This window comes from Capra hircus, chromosome 1 (assembly GCF_001704415.2).
Source record: "Capra hircus breed San Clemente chromosome 1, ASM170441v1, whole genome shotgun sequence".
Taxonomy (NCBI): Eukaryota; Metazoa; Chordata; class Mammalia; order Artiodactyla; family Bovidae; genus Capra; species Capra hircus.
Window position 1 is genome coordinate 118,187,606 of NC_030808.1, and position 16,689 is coordinate 118,204,294.

Consider the following 16,689-nt stretch of genomic DNA (forward strand, 5'->3'; position numbering starts at 1 on the left):
TTCTGATCTTATCTCTGAGGTGTAAAGAAATACTCCATCTTGAAATCCATTCAGCTATTTTTTTTTAAGTGAAAAGGAGAATATCTAAATTATAATGTTTCCCTTAATGTGATTCTAAAGGATAACAGAGATTATGGAACAACACAAAACTGTTATATACATCTTGAATTAAAGAGCATCAAGAAGGCCGTGGTTAATAATTAGGGACTCAACAAATGTCTTTCCCAAAGTGTCAGAATTTTGAATATTCTTTCCTAGTGACAGCCTGGGTCTGGCAGCTGAGCCTGTGTGATGAGGTATTTCCAAAGAGAGGCTCCAGGAAATGTGACAATGAAGTTCTAGAATCCCTTGGCACAGAGTTAAAAAGAAATTTACATGGGCATGGGTTTTTTTCCCCCCTATAATGAAGGTCAATAATTTGGCATTCTGCCCCTGAAGTCCCTCAGGGTTTTGGCAGCGAGAGCAACTTCTCTGCACCAGAATAATTTTTTTAATGTTAGGATTTCAAAATATTGTCTTTCTTTTCTTTTTTTGTTTCTACTCACTCCACCCCTTATAATTAAAACAATCCAATCTTCCATTTTTGTAGTATCCCTGGCCACACACACTTAAATCAAACAGATCACCCTCAGAAGAAGTTATTGTCTTCCTTTGTCTTTGAAGTACATTCCAGCGAGGGCCAGAGCTGGCTGGCTGGCGAGAGACACTCCCTTCACCCAGGACGGACAGGGCTACAGGGCGCTTTCAACTGCTGTTTACCCTCTCACCTCCTCTGTTGATTTATTCCACGGGCAGGCGGCAGGCCAGTGGGGAGTTGGAGGGAGAGGAGGATTGAAGTTCTCTTCCAGGGACATCTTCCTCTTATGAATCAGCATTTGTCTTTCACCCACTAACCCCTCCAGCTATTTTAAACACCATCCCAATCCCCAGCCCCTCGGAGAGGGCACTTTTAAACCCACATATATATAATTATTCGCTTCAGGAAGCTAGATGGAAGACCACAAACTCTGAAGGAGATTCTCAGGCCTTTATTTTGTACCAGTCTTTACACCCCCAGCTTGCTGCTGCTGCTGCTAAGTCTCTTCAATTGTGTCCGACTCTGTGCGACCCCATAGACGGCAGCCCACCAGGCTCCCCCGGCCTTGGGATTTTCCAGGCAAGAACCCTGGAGTGAGTTGCCATTTCCTTCTCCAATGCATGAAAGTGAAAAGTGAAAGTGAAGTCGCTCAGTCATGTCTGACTCTTAGCGACCCCATGGACTGCAACCTACCAGGCTCCCCCGTCCATGGGATTTTCCAGGCAAGAGTACTCGAGTAGGGTGCCATTGCCTTCTCTACCCCCAGCTTGGATGTAGAGGAAAAAAAAAAGTTGTGGTGGAGGAGGGTAGGGGTGGGGTTACCAGGGGCAGCTTTCCAGATCTTTCTGAAAACAGGCCTTTAACATCTTAACTTGTAACTCTGCTGGCTGTGCTTGTGAATTCCCGGGACACTAGCTCCACCCATATACATTGAAACGGATCAGAGAGGCCAGTTCGATCTCTTTTCCAATTCAGAGAGAGAAAGTGTGTTCAGGAAGTGAAACAGAACCCTTTGTTAAATCCTCTAAACTGCCTGAAGGAGGGGCTTCCCTGGTAGCTCAGCTGGTAAAGAATCTGCCTGCAATGCAGGAGACCCAGGTTCAATTCCTGGGTTCAGAAAATACTTCGGATAAGGGATAGGCTATCCACTCCAGTATTCTTGGACTCCTCTGGTGGCTCAGACCTTAAAAAATCTGCCCGCAATGCGGGAGACCTGGGTTGGGAAGATCCCCTGGAGGAGGGCATGACAACCCACTGCAGTATTCTTGCCTGGAGAATCTCCATGGACAGAGGATCCTGGCGGGCTATAGTCCATGGGGTTGCAGAGATACAACTGGACAACTAAGCACACAAACACAACCTGAAGAAGGCAGCGACTGGTATTTCCATGTTCTAACTGTGAAAGCAGGCTCAGAGAAATGAGATAATGCGCCCAAGTCCCGCAGCTAGTAGGTGAAAGGGCTGACAGTTTGAGGTCTTGAGGTCTGCCAACCTCAGTCCTTGGCTTTCCTCTCTCTGTCGCTGTGTAGTGGCTGTGAGAACGGACTCTGGGGCCAGATCCTGGGAAAGTTGCTTAGCCTGTCTGCACCTCAGTGTCCTCATCTATAAAATGGAGAAAGCTGGGCTGTCGAGGATGAAATGAAATAGTATGTTAATACACTTAGGACAGTGCTTCACAAGTTGTAAGTGATATGCAAGTATTAGCTAATATCTTTGTATCCTAAAACATTTAGCACCATCAGTAGCTCATTTTATTAGCTGCCTCCCTGTGCCAGGTTCTTGATAAATATGCTTTTTAATCTTTATAACCAGCCAGCAGGATAAATCTTAAAAGTCATTTTTTTTCCAGATTAACAAACTGAAAAAAAAGTGTAGCTACTCTAAGGAGTAGCTGAGCTAGAATTTAAGCTTTCATCATTTTGATTCCAAGAACACTTTTTTTTTTTTTTTTTCCCCTATGCCAAGCCCAGGTCATGTCCAGTAGCATTTACGCCTCAACAAGTGTTTGAAAATTCCAGTGGCCAGTAGCCCAGAGAATTGAGAAGCAGCCAGTCCTACCAATGAATGGACTACATCAGATGTGCCTCCAATCTGGGATAGAGGGAATCTTCCTTCTTCCATGTGACAGTCCATTAATAGTTTGAGAGCCACAGTTGCCACTCAGCATCTCTTTTAAACAGTCCCCTTGCTTCTTCATGGGACTTTCTTGGTGGCTCAGATGGTGAAGAATCTGCCTGCAGTGCGGGACATGCAGGTTTGATCCCTGGCTCAGAAAGGTCCCCTGGAGGAGGAACCCACTCCAGTATTCTTGCCTGGGAAATTCCATGGACAGAGAGGAGCCTGGTGGGCTATACAGTCTGTGGGGTTACAAAGAGTCGGACACGACTGAGCAACTTCACTTTCACTTGCTTCTTCATAGACATAATACCCCTGACCTCTTCCCACGTTGAATTTTCTCCTTTGGTCACTCTTTGTAAAAATCGTGACAGTGTAGAACAGAGACTTGGATGCAGTCTTGCATGTGGAGGTTGGTAGATCCGTGAATGCAGTAGAAATAGAAGCAGTGCTAACTACTTGAGTTGGAAAGAAGGTTTGGAGCATATAGATGTCAGGGAGAGAGACCCTACTAGGCATGGCCCTTCTCCATTATTTTTTGTTGTAGCCTGTTTCCCCTCTAGAATCCTCACCAAGCAGGGTACTATCTGTATTTTTCATTGCTGTGTGCCTGCTGCTGAGGTGCCTGGCCTCTGCTGGTCTCAATAGTATTTTTTAAAAATAATTTTTATTTATTATATTTGGCTGCACTGGGTCTTCCTCGCTGCTCAGGCTTTTCTCTAGTTGCGACGAGTGGGAGCTATTTTCTAGTTGTGGTGTGAAGGCTTCTTGTTGCTGTAGCTTCTTTTGTTTCAGATGGGCTCTAGGGCATGCAGGCTTTAGTATTTGTGGCATGTGGGCTCAGTAATTACAGCTCCTGGGCTCCAAAGCACAGGCTTGGTAGTTGTGCTGCTTGGGCTTAGTTGCTTGGAGGCATGTGGGATCTTCCTGGACCAGGGATTGAACCCATGTCTCCTGCATTGGCAGGCGGATTCTTTACCACTGAGATACCAGGGAAGTCCTCTCCATAGTATTTTTTTTTTTTTTTTTAATAAATACAGGTACAAATGAATTAGTCTTTATGGGGTCTTTGGGAGACAGTTGGCTGAGATTTGGAAGTAGGAGAGGTGGTGATGGCATTAAGAAAAAACTTGAAGTTAGCAGGAAGAGCTGCTCTAGGGCCAGGTGAGGAATGTACTTGTGAGACGTGAAGTTTCAGACCCCAGATGGACATGTTATTTTGGACTTCAGGGCTGGGAAAGGGGCAGGTGGTAACTTGCTGTGGTCATCAGGAAAGGCATTCTGGGAGAAAGGCAGTGGAACAGAACCTCTAAAGGTGGAGGAGAAATGGCCTGATGAAGAGAGACCCAAAGTACTGACAAGTCCAGGAAACTGTAGACTTGTTTGGGAGGACAGGTGGGTGGCAGTGGAAGGGACACTGGGAGGGGATCTGTGAATAGACTTGCTGACCTGGAGTGGAGGTAGGAGGTGAGAGACAAACCAAAGGCTCGGATGTGCTTCCAGCTTAGCTTCTGTTATCCTGCATGGACTGGGGGGAGGTGGGGAGGGAGCACAGGGTTAGGGCAGCTGCACCGCCAGCTCTGAGTTGGAGGTCTGAGTCACATCCTAGACCAGCCTTGTTCAGCTGCCCCGTATGCAAGTCAGTTCACTCAGTCCAGTGCCCCATCTTCAGCCTTTGCCTCAGCTGTTCCATCAGTCTCAACTCCACATCTTGGTCAAACTAAAGTCAGGTGTTCGCCTTTCATTTCTGCCCATGTGAGGGAAGCGGATGTCATGTGGCAGCTAAAATCACACTGGATCTAGGGCTTAATTTATACCTAAATTTAGTTTAGTTTTTTTTTTTTTTTTAAGTAAAAATCCTCCCTTGTTTGGATGAAGACATGTCAGGATGAGGACATGTCAGTGAGGTTAGTTCTTTTATTTCCAAGCCTTAGATTTTGTACTGCTCTTCTTCAATTTATGAACAGAAATAGGAAACTTACTTTCATTCAAAAAGAGACTAGACCTTTAAAAATTCTAAATATGTAATATATTATTAAATATATAATTATATATCTTATATAAAATATAATTGAATGAAATGAAGCTTCTCATTTTTGTCCAATTCCATTAAAATTTAATTTTATGTTATATAAAAAGGTTTACAAACCTGTCCTTGTTTTGTTTTTTTTTTTTTTTAAACTATATTTTTAACCTTGCTGACTCATGATGAATTTCACACTTGGTTTAATCTTCCAAGGTGAAAGCTGATCAGGAAAAAGTGTCAAACCACTCAAAGTGGATTAGTTCCATGTTGTAGTGTGACTTTTAAGATGATTTATTTTTACTTTAGTTTTGTTGGGATTGGAATACAGAACATGAGGTGCCAGTGAGAATAATATTTAGTTAACACTTATTAAATGATCTTGTATGCCAGCACTGCTCTATGCACAGTGAATTACCTCATTTATCACCACAGCTTTCCTATTGGGCGGATTCTATTATTATCCCCAGTTTACATATCAGAAACAAAAATATTAAATAACTGGCTGGGAGATGGCATGGCCAGGGTTCGGACCCAAGCATCTGGCCCCAGATGCTGTTCCTGACGACTCTGCCCTTCTGCTCACCTTCTGTGTTAGGAGCAGGAAAAACACAATAGGATCATTTCATTAGGACGGCATATGAGCCTGGCTAGTTGGGATGTATAAAATAGACTATTGTTTTATTCATATTTGTGGTTGGGGGTGAGAATTGACTGTTCTTAGTTAATTTTTTCTTTTATTATTAATTATAATTGAAAATATTTCCGTTTGAATTCCAGCAGTATTTTCATTTCTTCACTGAGTGAATATTTATCAAGTACCTAGTATATGTCTGGGTTGTTATACACACTGGGGACACAGAAGTGAACATGATAAATAAGATCTCTTTCCTCTGGAGCTTACACTCTAAAGAGAAGGACAGACAGTAAATATGTCAGTTGCCATGAAGAACATTTAATAATGTAATCTCTGAAGAGATTGCATCTGTTGAGATAGACATCAGTGAGGGAATGAACTTTGGGAAGATCTGAGCAGTGTGTTCCAAGCAGAAGAAACAGTTGGAACAGAGGCCAAAAGTGGGAGGAGCAGTGGGAAGGGAATGAGGGAGTGAGGGGGGTCATGTCCCAGACAAAGGAGGAGACATGAGTGATGTCAGGCAGGCTTGGTGGACCACTGTGGATAGGGAGCATGTGGCTTTAGAGCCAGGGGCCAATATCGCCTTCACAGTGGCTGCTGTGACTTAAGAATGGTCTCATAATAATCTTAATAATGGACTTCCCTGGTGGCTCAGACAGTAAAGCATCTGTCTACAATGCAGGAGACCCGGGCTCGATTCCTGAGTCAGGAAGATTCTCTGAAGGAAATGGCAGTCCACTCCAGTACTATTGCCTGGAAAATCCCATGGACAGAAGATCTTGGTAGGCTATAGTCCATGGGGTTGCAAAGAGTCGTACACGACTGAGTGACTTCACTACACTTCATAGTAATCTCGAAGAAAGTGTTGCATCATCTTCCCACCCCGAAAACCTTTCTGTCTCAGACTGGCCTAATTTATATTTCGGAGCTTGTTTTCAGGTATATTCAACACATTATCTGTAGTCTCTTATTTGTTAGTTATTTGAAGCTGAAAAATGATATCGTGAGCCCCCTACAGGCAGAACAAAGCATTGCCTCTTATGATAATGGGGGTCAAATCGTCAAAGTATTGAATCATTTGGAAAATATGGATGTGGAGGAATGGAACTTCAGGTATCTTTCATTTAAAATAGAGGGAGGAGAAGTGAAATGGCACCATTAAACGTTTCCACCAACATAGTAAAAATTCATCCAGCTTTGGGTATTATAAATCAGTTCAGTTCAGTCACTCAGTTGTGTCCGACTCTTTGCGACCCCTGAATCGCAGCATGCCAGGCCTCCCTGTCCATCACCAGCTCCCGGAGTTTACCCAAACTCTTGTCCATCAGGTCGGTGATGCCATCCAGCCATCTCATCCTTGGTCATCCCCTTCTCCTCCTGCCCCCAATCCCTCCCAGCATCAAAGTCTTTTCCAATGAGTCAACTCTTCGCATGAGGTGGCCAAAATATTGGAGTTTCAGCTTCAGCATCAGTCCTTCCAATGAACACCCAGGACTGATCTCCTTTAGGATGGACTGGTTGGATCTCCTTGCAGTCCAAGGGACTCTCAAGAGTCTTCTCCAACACCACAGTTCAAAAGCATCAATTCTTTGGTGCTCAGCTTTCTTCACAGTCCAACTCTCACATCCATACATGACCACAGGAAAAACCATAGCCTTGACTAGATGGACCTTTGTTGGCAAAGTAATGTCTCTGCTTTTTAATATGCTGTCTAGGTTGGTCATAACATTCCTTCCAAGGAGTAAGTGTCTTTTAATTTCATGGCTGCAATCACCATTTTCAGTGATTTTGTAGCCTCCCAAAATAAAGTCTGACACTGTTTCCACTGTTTCCCCATCTATTTCCCATGAAGTGATGGGACAAGATGCCACGATCTTCATTTTCTGAATGTTGAGCTTTAAGCCAACTTTTTCACTCTCCTCTTTCACTTTCATCAAGAGGCTTTTGAGTTCCTCTTCACTTTCTGCCATAAGGGTGGTGTCATCTGCATATCTGAGGTTATTGATATTTCTCTCGGCAGTCTTGATTCCAGCTTGTGCTTCTTCCAGCCCAGCGCTTCTCATGATGTACTCTGCATATAAGTTAAGTAAGCAGGGTGACAATATGCAGTCTTGACATACTCCTCTTCCTATTTGGAACCAGTCTGTTGTTCCATGTCCAGTTCTAACTGTTGCTTCCTGACCTGCATATTGGTTTCTCAAGAGGCAAGTCAGGTGGTCTGGTATTCCCATCTGTTTCAGAATTTTCCACAGTTTATTGTGATCCACACAGTGAAAGGCTTTGGTATAGTCAATAAAGCAGAAATAGATGTTTTTCTGGAACTCTCTTGCTTTTTCCAGGATCCAGCGGATGTTGGCAATTTGATCTCTGGTTCCTCTGCCTTTTCTAAAACCAGCTTGAACATCAGGAAGTTCATGGTTCATGTATTGCTGAAGCCTGGCTTGGAGAATTTTGAGCATTACTTTACTAGCTTGTGAGATGAGTGCAGTTGTGGGGTAGTTTAAGCATTCTTTGGCATTGCCTTTCTTTGGGATTGGAATGAAAACTGACTTTTTCCAGTCCTGTGGCCACTGCTGAGTTTTCCAAATTTGCTGGCATATTGAGTGCAGCACTTTCACAGCATCATCTTTCAGGAATTGAAACAGCTCCATTGGAATTCCATCACCTCCATTAGCTTTGTTCGTAGTGATGCTTATTATAAATAGTCCTTTTGAATTTCATTTATATATTTAGCCACTCACAAGCATTCTTTTAAAATAAATACTCTATTAGAACTATCCCAGGAGTAACTTAAATGAACAGGGAAGCTTAAAATAGTAAAACTGTATTATTTTTTATATTTCTATAATAATAATTCATATTATTATGAAAGAATGTCGCTCAGTCGTGTCTGACTCTTTGTGACCCCATGGACTGTAGCCTACCAGGCTCTTTCGTCCATGGAATTTTCCAGGCAAGAATACTGGAGTGGGGTGCCGTTTCCTTCTCCAGGGGATCTTCCTGACCCAGGGATTGAACCCAGGTCTCCTACATTGTAGCCAGATGCTTTACCATCTGAGCCACCAAGGAAGTCCATAATAATAATTCATATATATTGTATATATATTTTTTTATTCAATGAAGTTCCAGAAATGATTATTAGGTTTAAATTCAGACCATCTGGAAATTGCAAATTTATCTAGTATTCTTAAGAAATATAGTGATGAAATTGCATCACATGTAAAGAAATGCAGCAATCTCTTCAAATTGTATGTTTTAAAGTATAGCCATTTAGAGGTAAACTCCACATTTATTCAGAATGGTTGGAGAATGGGAATATTCTAGTTAAAGTTGATTTTCTTTTTTGGATAATGAAGGTTATTTCCTGAAGGATCTTTGCATTTGCTGTCTATAAAGGACTATAAAGGACTAAAAATTACATCATTGACTAGCTGTTTTCAGACTGTGGTGTGTGTATATGAGTGTGTTTGAGGGGTTGGTGGGCTCTGTGTTCCTCACACCAGGTCCAATCCCTGTTATTCTTATGTGTGAAGCCTCCAGGTAAGCTTTGGTTAGAAGATAAGGTTTCTAATGAACACTGCTTACCACATAAAGACAACTATAGCAAATAATTCAGTTTTTCTACATGTATTCAGAAGGTACTTCTAAGATTGGAATTATGGACTAAAATCTCCTTTTTTAGGGGGGCAGTTTGCTTTTCATAGATTACTGAGTAAAATTTAGGTTAGTTAAATATTGAATTATTTGAAATCTACATGAACAGAAGTGAACCAGGAGCCCTTTCTAGACAGGGTATTTATTTCAGTATAAATTAAAAATGCAGTTTCTTATCTATCAGATCTTCATGGTTTGTGATAGTCATGCTACCATAACTCCTAGGAACAGTGTGATGAACACTAGTAACCGAAAGTTTTTATAGCCGATGACTTCACTAGACTTGTCTAGACAGCAGTTACTCTGTTGCTGACTAAAATCATCACTTCTTAGGGCTGGAAGAGATCTAAGGCAGACCCTGTAACTTAGATGGCCTGAATATTCTGTTTGCTGTTGTAGCCTTGGTTTTGGGGTTTGATGGATGGCAAGACCAGTGATTCAGCTTGGGTAGGGGGAAAGTGATAGGCATAAACATGGAAGGGCTTAACTCTGGTTTTGGACACATGGAAAAATATACACAAGTTTTATTCTCTGGAAACAGCAGCAAATTTGAAAGGAATCTGATGTCTGGTCATGTTCGTCAAAATAGGAGAGACTCCCTGGAGGTTATATCTAGAGAAAGTAATTGCAGTCAAATTTGTAAACTTTGGATTGACTCTCCTTGGCAAAATCATGTTAGCTTTAAAAAAATGCTGGCATTTTAATTTTTGCTAATGAAATCCATATGCTATCAAACAGTTAATCATCAAGTGAGCTCTGGATTGGATCTGCATGCTTCTCCGAACTTCATCCAGTTTAGTCGACAGAATAGAAAAACCGATTGACTAACAAACTTTTAAACCGGTTGCTTTGCTCTCCTGGTTATCATCTAAAACTGCCAGTTGTGATTTAACACAGAGCCTGAACTGTGTAATTCCACAGCTCTACTGGGCTGTAAGTGGCAAAGACCAGAATATACTTGCTGGTCCAGAAGAGTCCAGTTGCTTGATTGACTTAGATTTGGTCTGATCACTTGGGGTAAAAATAGCCTTGTCCTTGAGAAAGTGTCTTGAGAGGTCTTTATATGATTTGGGTGTTTAAGCAGTTTGGGTGGGTTGGACAGTTGCTCCGTCAGTGCTTTGAGGGCAAATATTACATGAGCTTCTCATTAACTTGGTGTCTGTGAGAAAGTGACTTATGCCTGTAAGACATCTTCAGAGAAAGAACACTAATGATTTCCTGATGATTTTGACTTATGAGGAATAAATATAAAGTGCTTTTGTGTTTGGTGAAAAGTTTTTATGTGAAGCATCCTTTGCTCCAATCCTTGTAATGAGTGAATCACCGTTGCCTCTCCCCCTGACTGTCATCTCTCTGCAGGAAGCCGCCCTCTGTAGACAGCTCCCCATGGAGGCCGAGACTCTAGCCACGGTTCAGGCTGCTGTCAACCCTCCTGCCATGACCCCAGACATGAGATCCATCACTAATAATAGCTCGGATCCTTTCCTCAATGGGTAAGTCAACATTTTAAGGCCACTTATTTTTGCTTTCTTTATTATGAGGTTTAGAGTATAATGGATCTTTGTTGATATTGGGAAAAGTTGGGGAGCTTGGAGGTTGGGATGAGGATAGAGGGAGGATGTGGAGGGACATGGCAGAAAAAATAAAAGCAGACAAAAAGTCACCATTTTTTTAAAAAAATCTCAAATTCAAAAATTGATGCTATGGCATGGAGTAAACGCCTAGTCAATAATTCAAAAATAGGGATAAATTTATGATTTCAATAGCATGGTGTTTGTAGTAATTATTTAGAGGAATCTTGTGGTTTGATATAGCCAATGGAGATAAAAACATGTTACGTTTATACTATCATGTAAGAATCAAATCACCAGTCTATGTCCAACGCAGGATACAGCATGCTTGGGGCTGGTGCATGGGGATGACCCAGAGAGATGTTATGGGGAGGGAGGCTGGAGGGGGGTTCATGTTTGGGAACGCATGTACACCCGTGGTGGATTCATGTCAATGTATGGCAAAACCAATACAGTATTGTAAAGTAAAATAAAGTAAAAATAAAAATTAAAAAAAAATAAAATAAAATCAAGGAGAAAAAAAAACAAAACTAAAAACATGTTACGTGGCAAATAGGAGCAAAACAAATAAGAGGTGTTGTTTGTGGTGAAATATGAATAAGGTGTTAGTTAATAGTATTATTATGGTTATTGTTTAGGCACAAAGTTATGGACTCTGTTGCGACCTCATGGACTGTAGCCCACCAGGCCCTTCTGCCTATGGGATTTCCCAGGCAAGAATACTGGAGTGGGTTGCCATTTCCTTCTTTGGGTGATCTTCCCGACCTAGGGATCAAACCCAGGTCTCCTGCTTTGGTCGGCAGATTCTTTACCACTGAGCCACCAGGGAAGCCAGTTAATAGTGTTATACTTTGTCAGTTCCTGATATTGATCCTTCTATTGTGGTTTTGTGCTGTGTCCTTGGGGAAAATGCACACAGCATGCACAGGAACCCTGTACTCTTTTTACATCTTCTATGTGAGTCTAAAATTATTTCACAATTAAAGAATGAAACAAAACCAAGTGTTGTTTTAAAATATGAAATACTTGAGCAGAAGGAAAAGGTAATTGAACCAGAAATATCTTGATGAGTAGAAGTAGTCAACCTTAATTGTAGCCTTTTAAACCCAAATAAAGGGCAGTTTTCTATTTCCTGTGTCTTTTCTGCCCTTGCGGAGGCTTCAGGCAACAAATAAATACAGTTACGAAAGTTACTAAAAATAAAGAGAAGAATGAAACCAAATAGTAATCAAAATACTGAAGGAAAGGAGTTTTTAAATGACTGATACAAAAATCATTCAAATGTCCAGAAAAAATGTCAAGAATAGCTTGAGATTTACCCACATACCCAACACCCAGGTTTTCCATATTTACAGTGATCTTATTTTTTTAAGTAAATATTACAACTAATATTTAAATTATTCCCCACCATCCCTGAAATACATTTCTTTTTCTTCTTCCCTGCCTAGTGGTAGCCACCATTTGGAAATTGATGTATATCCATCACACCTACTTTTATACTTCTCATTGCCTGTCAAAGGCTTCCCAATTGGCATTTCTGGTAAGGGATTACCTGCCAGTGTAGGAGACACAAAAGACATGGGTTTGATCCCCCGAAGGAGGAAATGGCAACCCAGTCTAGTATTCTTACAGTTCCATGGACAGAGAAGCCTGGCGGGCTACAGTCCATGGGGCCACAAAGGGTTGGACACACTGTGCATGTGTGCAAACACACAGACACACAGACAAACACACACACATTGCCTGTCAATGTCTGTATCCAGAAGCAATATTCAACATCTTTTTTAGTTTTTTATTTTAAATTTACATAAATGGTATCATTCTCTTAATGTATTGTTATTTTATTATTTTCAGATGAAAAGGGAATCAGTGTCAGTTTATTACGACTGGCCAGTTGGTTTTTTCTTTGCTTACAGTTGATTAATTTCGACACAGGGATATATGTTTCAAAATTGAAATGAGGTTCAAAGTCCACCTCCCTTTGTTATCTGGAACATCAGGCAGATCTACATTAGTTGGGGGCCTTCATGATTATATTTCAATTTTAAAGCGTCTTGCCATCTTTTGCTCTGCAGGGGGCCGTATCTACATTAGTTGGGGGCCTTCATGATTATATTTCAATTTTAAAGCGTCTTGCCATCTTTTGCTCTGCAGGGGGCCGTACCATTCGAGGGAGCAGAGCACCGACAGTGGCCTGGGGCTGGGGTGCTACAGCGTCCCCACGACTCCAGAGGACTTCCTCAGCAACGTGGATGAGATGGACACAGGTAGGGGCCAAGCCTGTGAAGCCTTGCAGTGGGTTTGGACTTTTAAATTATCTCTTTAGTCCTCTCAATTCTTTTTTTTTTTTTTCTTTTGACCACACTGTGAGGCGTGTAGGATCTTAGGTCCCCAACCAGGGTTCGAACCTGTGCCCTATGCAGTGATCCTCTCAATTCTAAAATCTAACCAGGAACACAGCTGCAGAGCCCCTAGAACCCAAGCACCATTAGTAAACTGCAGCTCCTTCCCCATAGTTTATACAAATATAGTTTTACATATGGGCACAGGATTTCAATTTCTGGTTTTTTTTCTTTCTTATTCCTTCCCTCCCTCCTTTCCTCTCTCCCTTCCTTTTCTTGTCTGCTTTATTTAGTCTTTCCTCACAGTTGCATTAATATACCGCTGTCTGCTTTACCATTCTTTCACAATTGAATATTTATACTTTTCTAGCTTTTTGTTGTAATGTACAGGCCACCAGTACACAGCTTTTCATGTCATTATTGCATTTGGGAAGCAATTGGCAGTGGGCTTTTGGAAAGTTAAACAACTCAGAGGATTCTAAATTGTCAGCTCCAAGTCCTAACAATGTCCTCCTTCAGCAATTAAATTTAAGTAGTTCCTGGCCTGCTCTGCCTTCAGGCTAGGCCTCAGCTGGCTTCCTGGTTACCTCTTTTTCTCCACTTCTCCAGGAGCAAGGCCTCCAAACTTGGTCTAGATTTAATTATCAAAGTCCTAAACTCCCGGAAGATACTCTTTTGAACCAAAATTAAATGATACCTCACAACCAGGACCTAGTGTATAGCACAGGAAACTATATTCAGTATCTTGAAATAACATGTAATGAAAAAGAATATATATGTACAACTGAATTGCTTTGCTGTATACCTAAAACTAACATGACACTGTAAATCAACTATACTTCAATTTTTAAAAAAACCTAAAAATAGACTTTAAGAAAATAAATAATAGTTGACATGTCCCCTCTTTGGAGCTGCTCATGTAAGTTTCTCCTCCATCACCACTGATGATAGAAAATTGTTCTGTGATGAAAAGGATTGTTTTCCCCGGTGCCATTGTCCAGAGGACCCGTGTTTGTCACCTTCTGCTCCTCAATGGCTGTGCTTTGTGCTCTGAAACTAAACAGTTGGTCAGACAAGATGCAGACTCTGCCAGAACGTAGGAGCAGCTGTTCCGGGCTCTCCGTGCAGGCTATCATCTATGTGTTTAGAGAATTGCACAGACTGTCTTGTGAGGAGTCACCCAGGAATAGTTTGAACTGTTTGTTTTGTTAATCTTCAATTTATTACTTCAGCCTTCTGCCTCCCTTCCTGCCTCCCTCCCTCTCTTTCTTCATCCTTCTCTTTATTTCTTGGTGTGAGATTTATCTTGCCCTCTTTGGAACAGCTTAATGAAGCGGCTCCTTCCCATGTTTAATAATTGTTTGCTTTTTTCTTTTCAACATTGGAAAGCTAGTAAACATAAAAAGCAAAGTTAAATAAGAAAAGACTCAGGAAATCGAAATCTAAGCAAGTTTGACTTAAAAATTTTTTTTTTGTTTTTATTTGGAAGATAATTGTTTTATAATGTTGTGTTGGTTTCTGGTATACAACAAGGTGAAGCAGCCATTAATATACATAATCCCCTCCCTCCTGACCTTCCCTCCCACCCCTCTAGGTCATCACAGAGCACCAGGCTGAGCTCGCTGTGCTATACAGCAACTTCCCACTAGCTAGATGCTTTCTAAAAAGTATTTATTTATTTGGCTGTGCCAGGTCTTGGTTGCAGCATGTGAGATCTAGTCCAGAGACTGAACCCAGACTTTCTGCACTGGGATAGTGGAGCTGTAGCCACTAGAGGACCAGGGAAGTCCCTAACTTGACTTTAAAATGTAAAAAAAGATGGATTCTAGTCTTTAGCTTTTTAAAAGGACATCAAGTAGATAAGTAGGGAATGTTTTGAAACCAAAATGTGGAATTAAGTCATGTCCTGTAAAGAACATAGCCCTTGCAGACAGGCCACCTGAATTGGATCTTTGCTTCTCTACTTCTTAGTAGTAACTTTGGTAAGTTACGTAACCTCCCAGGGCCTCCGATTTCTCACCTGGAACGTGGGAGTAATGTGCACGCCTGGTAATGTGCACAGTGGTGAGGCATCATGAGGTCACAGCGCTTGGCACAAAGTCCTCTTCTCCTTCTGAGAAGGAAGAAGTATCATCTAAGAAGGATGAGATTAGTCCTATTAAATGTTGGGGTTCCAAGTTAGCCTGGCTTAGTGAGTGCTGAATTTACAGTCACATCTGTGAAGTCTTTATGAGAAATGGGCAAAAGCCCCCTCAAGGGGAGACATGTAGTTAATTACACAGGAACAAGAAAAGGAAAAGCCAAGGGATGGGCAGAGCTCAAATGTGGCTGGAAAAGGTCTGGTAGACCCACTGATCACATGTTGACCACACGCTAAATGGTGACAAGCCAGCCAAACACTCCCTTTGTAAAATACACATGGAAACAACAGCTAGACATAGTGTTAGAGACATAGGAGGATGGAGTAGATGGAATAATAGGAGCAAAGGCTAGAGGTCGTCCACTTTCCAGAATATTCTACAATAATCACACCCTTCTAAGAACTTTTTTTTTTTTTGGTCTGTCTCATTTTTATTCATCCATTCATTTTTATTATTGATGCAAATGTGCATCTTTTTAAAAAGTTGAAGTATAGTTGCCATGCGATATTATATGTTATAGGTGTATGATACAGTGACTCACAAGTTTTAAAGGTGATACTCCATTTATAGGTATTGTGAAATATTGGCTATATTCCCCATGTTGTATCATATGTCCCACTTTTCAAATGAAGAAAACTCTAATGACCAAAAAGATTACTATAAAGGTTGCAAAGTTGCTCCAAGGAGAGATATTTTAAGATTGTTAGCCTTAATGAAGAACTTTAACTAGTCTCATCATGCTTTCTGAGGAGAAAAAAATAACAGAATTTTTTAAAACAGAGAGATTTTATTTCATTAAAAAAAATCAATTCTTGAATTATTGAAAACATAAAATGGGAAATAAGTTGAGGTGGATATTTCTATCTGGATACGAAGAAAACAGACATCCAGCACTTTAGATCAGGTAATTTTTCAGGGCAGATAAATTTTTTTTAAAGCCTAATTTCCTTCTCTTACAATCTATTGGGTAGAAAAAAGTTATTTGCATTTTTTTTTTCTAAACTAACCTTGTTTTTCAATGTCAGTAACACAACAACCCTGAGGTCATGTTTAACTCATTTTAATTTTTCAAATGACTGCTTTTTGCAATGCAAGTCCTATAAAATATTCCCAAGAGTCACTGATATTTTATAAGTTTGTAGAAAAGCCATGAAGTTTTGCTACCTCCAAAAATGTAAGTGTGATTATGTTTCCCTCGTTGCTATGAAAGAAGTAATTTTTCTCCTTGGAAAATGCATATTATTAAAACGAGTTTTCTCTCATTTTGTCTAGAATAGTAAAATCTCTATGCAGGCTTCTTAGGAAGCTTAAAGTACTTATATGACACAAAAGCTAATTGAATAAGTTTCTTAGAAATGATTCCATGGTGAAAGCTGGCCATAGTTATCAATGCACCTCAGACTTTGAGGTATATTTTATCCCTTCAGAAAATTGATTGGGGCTGTTGGAATGAACCAGTTGTTCTGATATTATGTAATTAATTGACCATGACTGAGTTCTCTCAGCACAGTCAACAAGCATTTATGGTGTCTTTGTATTTGTGTATGTGTTTATATGGACTTCCTGGTAACTCAGTCAGTAAAGACTCTGCCTGCAACGCAGGAGACATGGGTTTGATCCCTGAGTTGG

At 40.9% G+C, this 16,689-nt stretch overlaps 1 protein-coding gene across 2 annotated transcripts in view; it reads left to right on the forward strand.

The window, feature by feature from the left end:
- The window catches only part of WWTR1 (WW domain containing transcription regulator 1), a 146,839-nt gene that overhangs the window by 125,185 nt on the left and 4,965 nt on the right, over positions 1 to 16,689 (forward strand). For both annotated transcript variants that reach the window (XM_018049081.1, XM_018049076.1), the window contains exons 5-6: positions 10,366 to 10,499; positions 12,732 to 12,844. In XM_018049081.1, the coding sequence (XP_017904570.1) occupies positions 10,366 to 10,499; positions 12,732 to 12,844 (247 nt within the window). The remainder of the gene's footprint in view (positions 1 to 10,365; positions 10,500 to 12,731; positions 12,845 to 16,689) is intronic.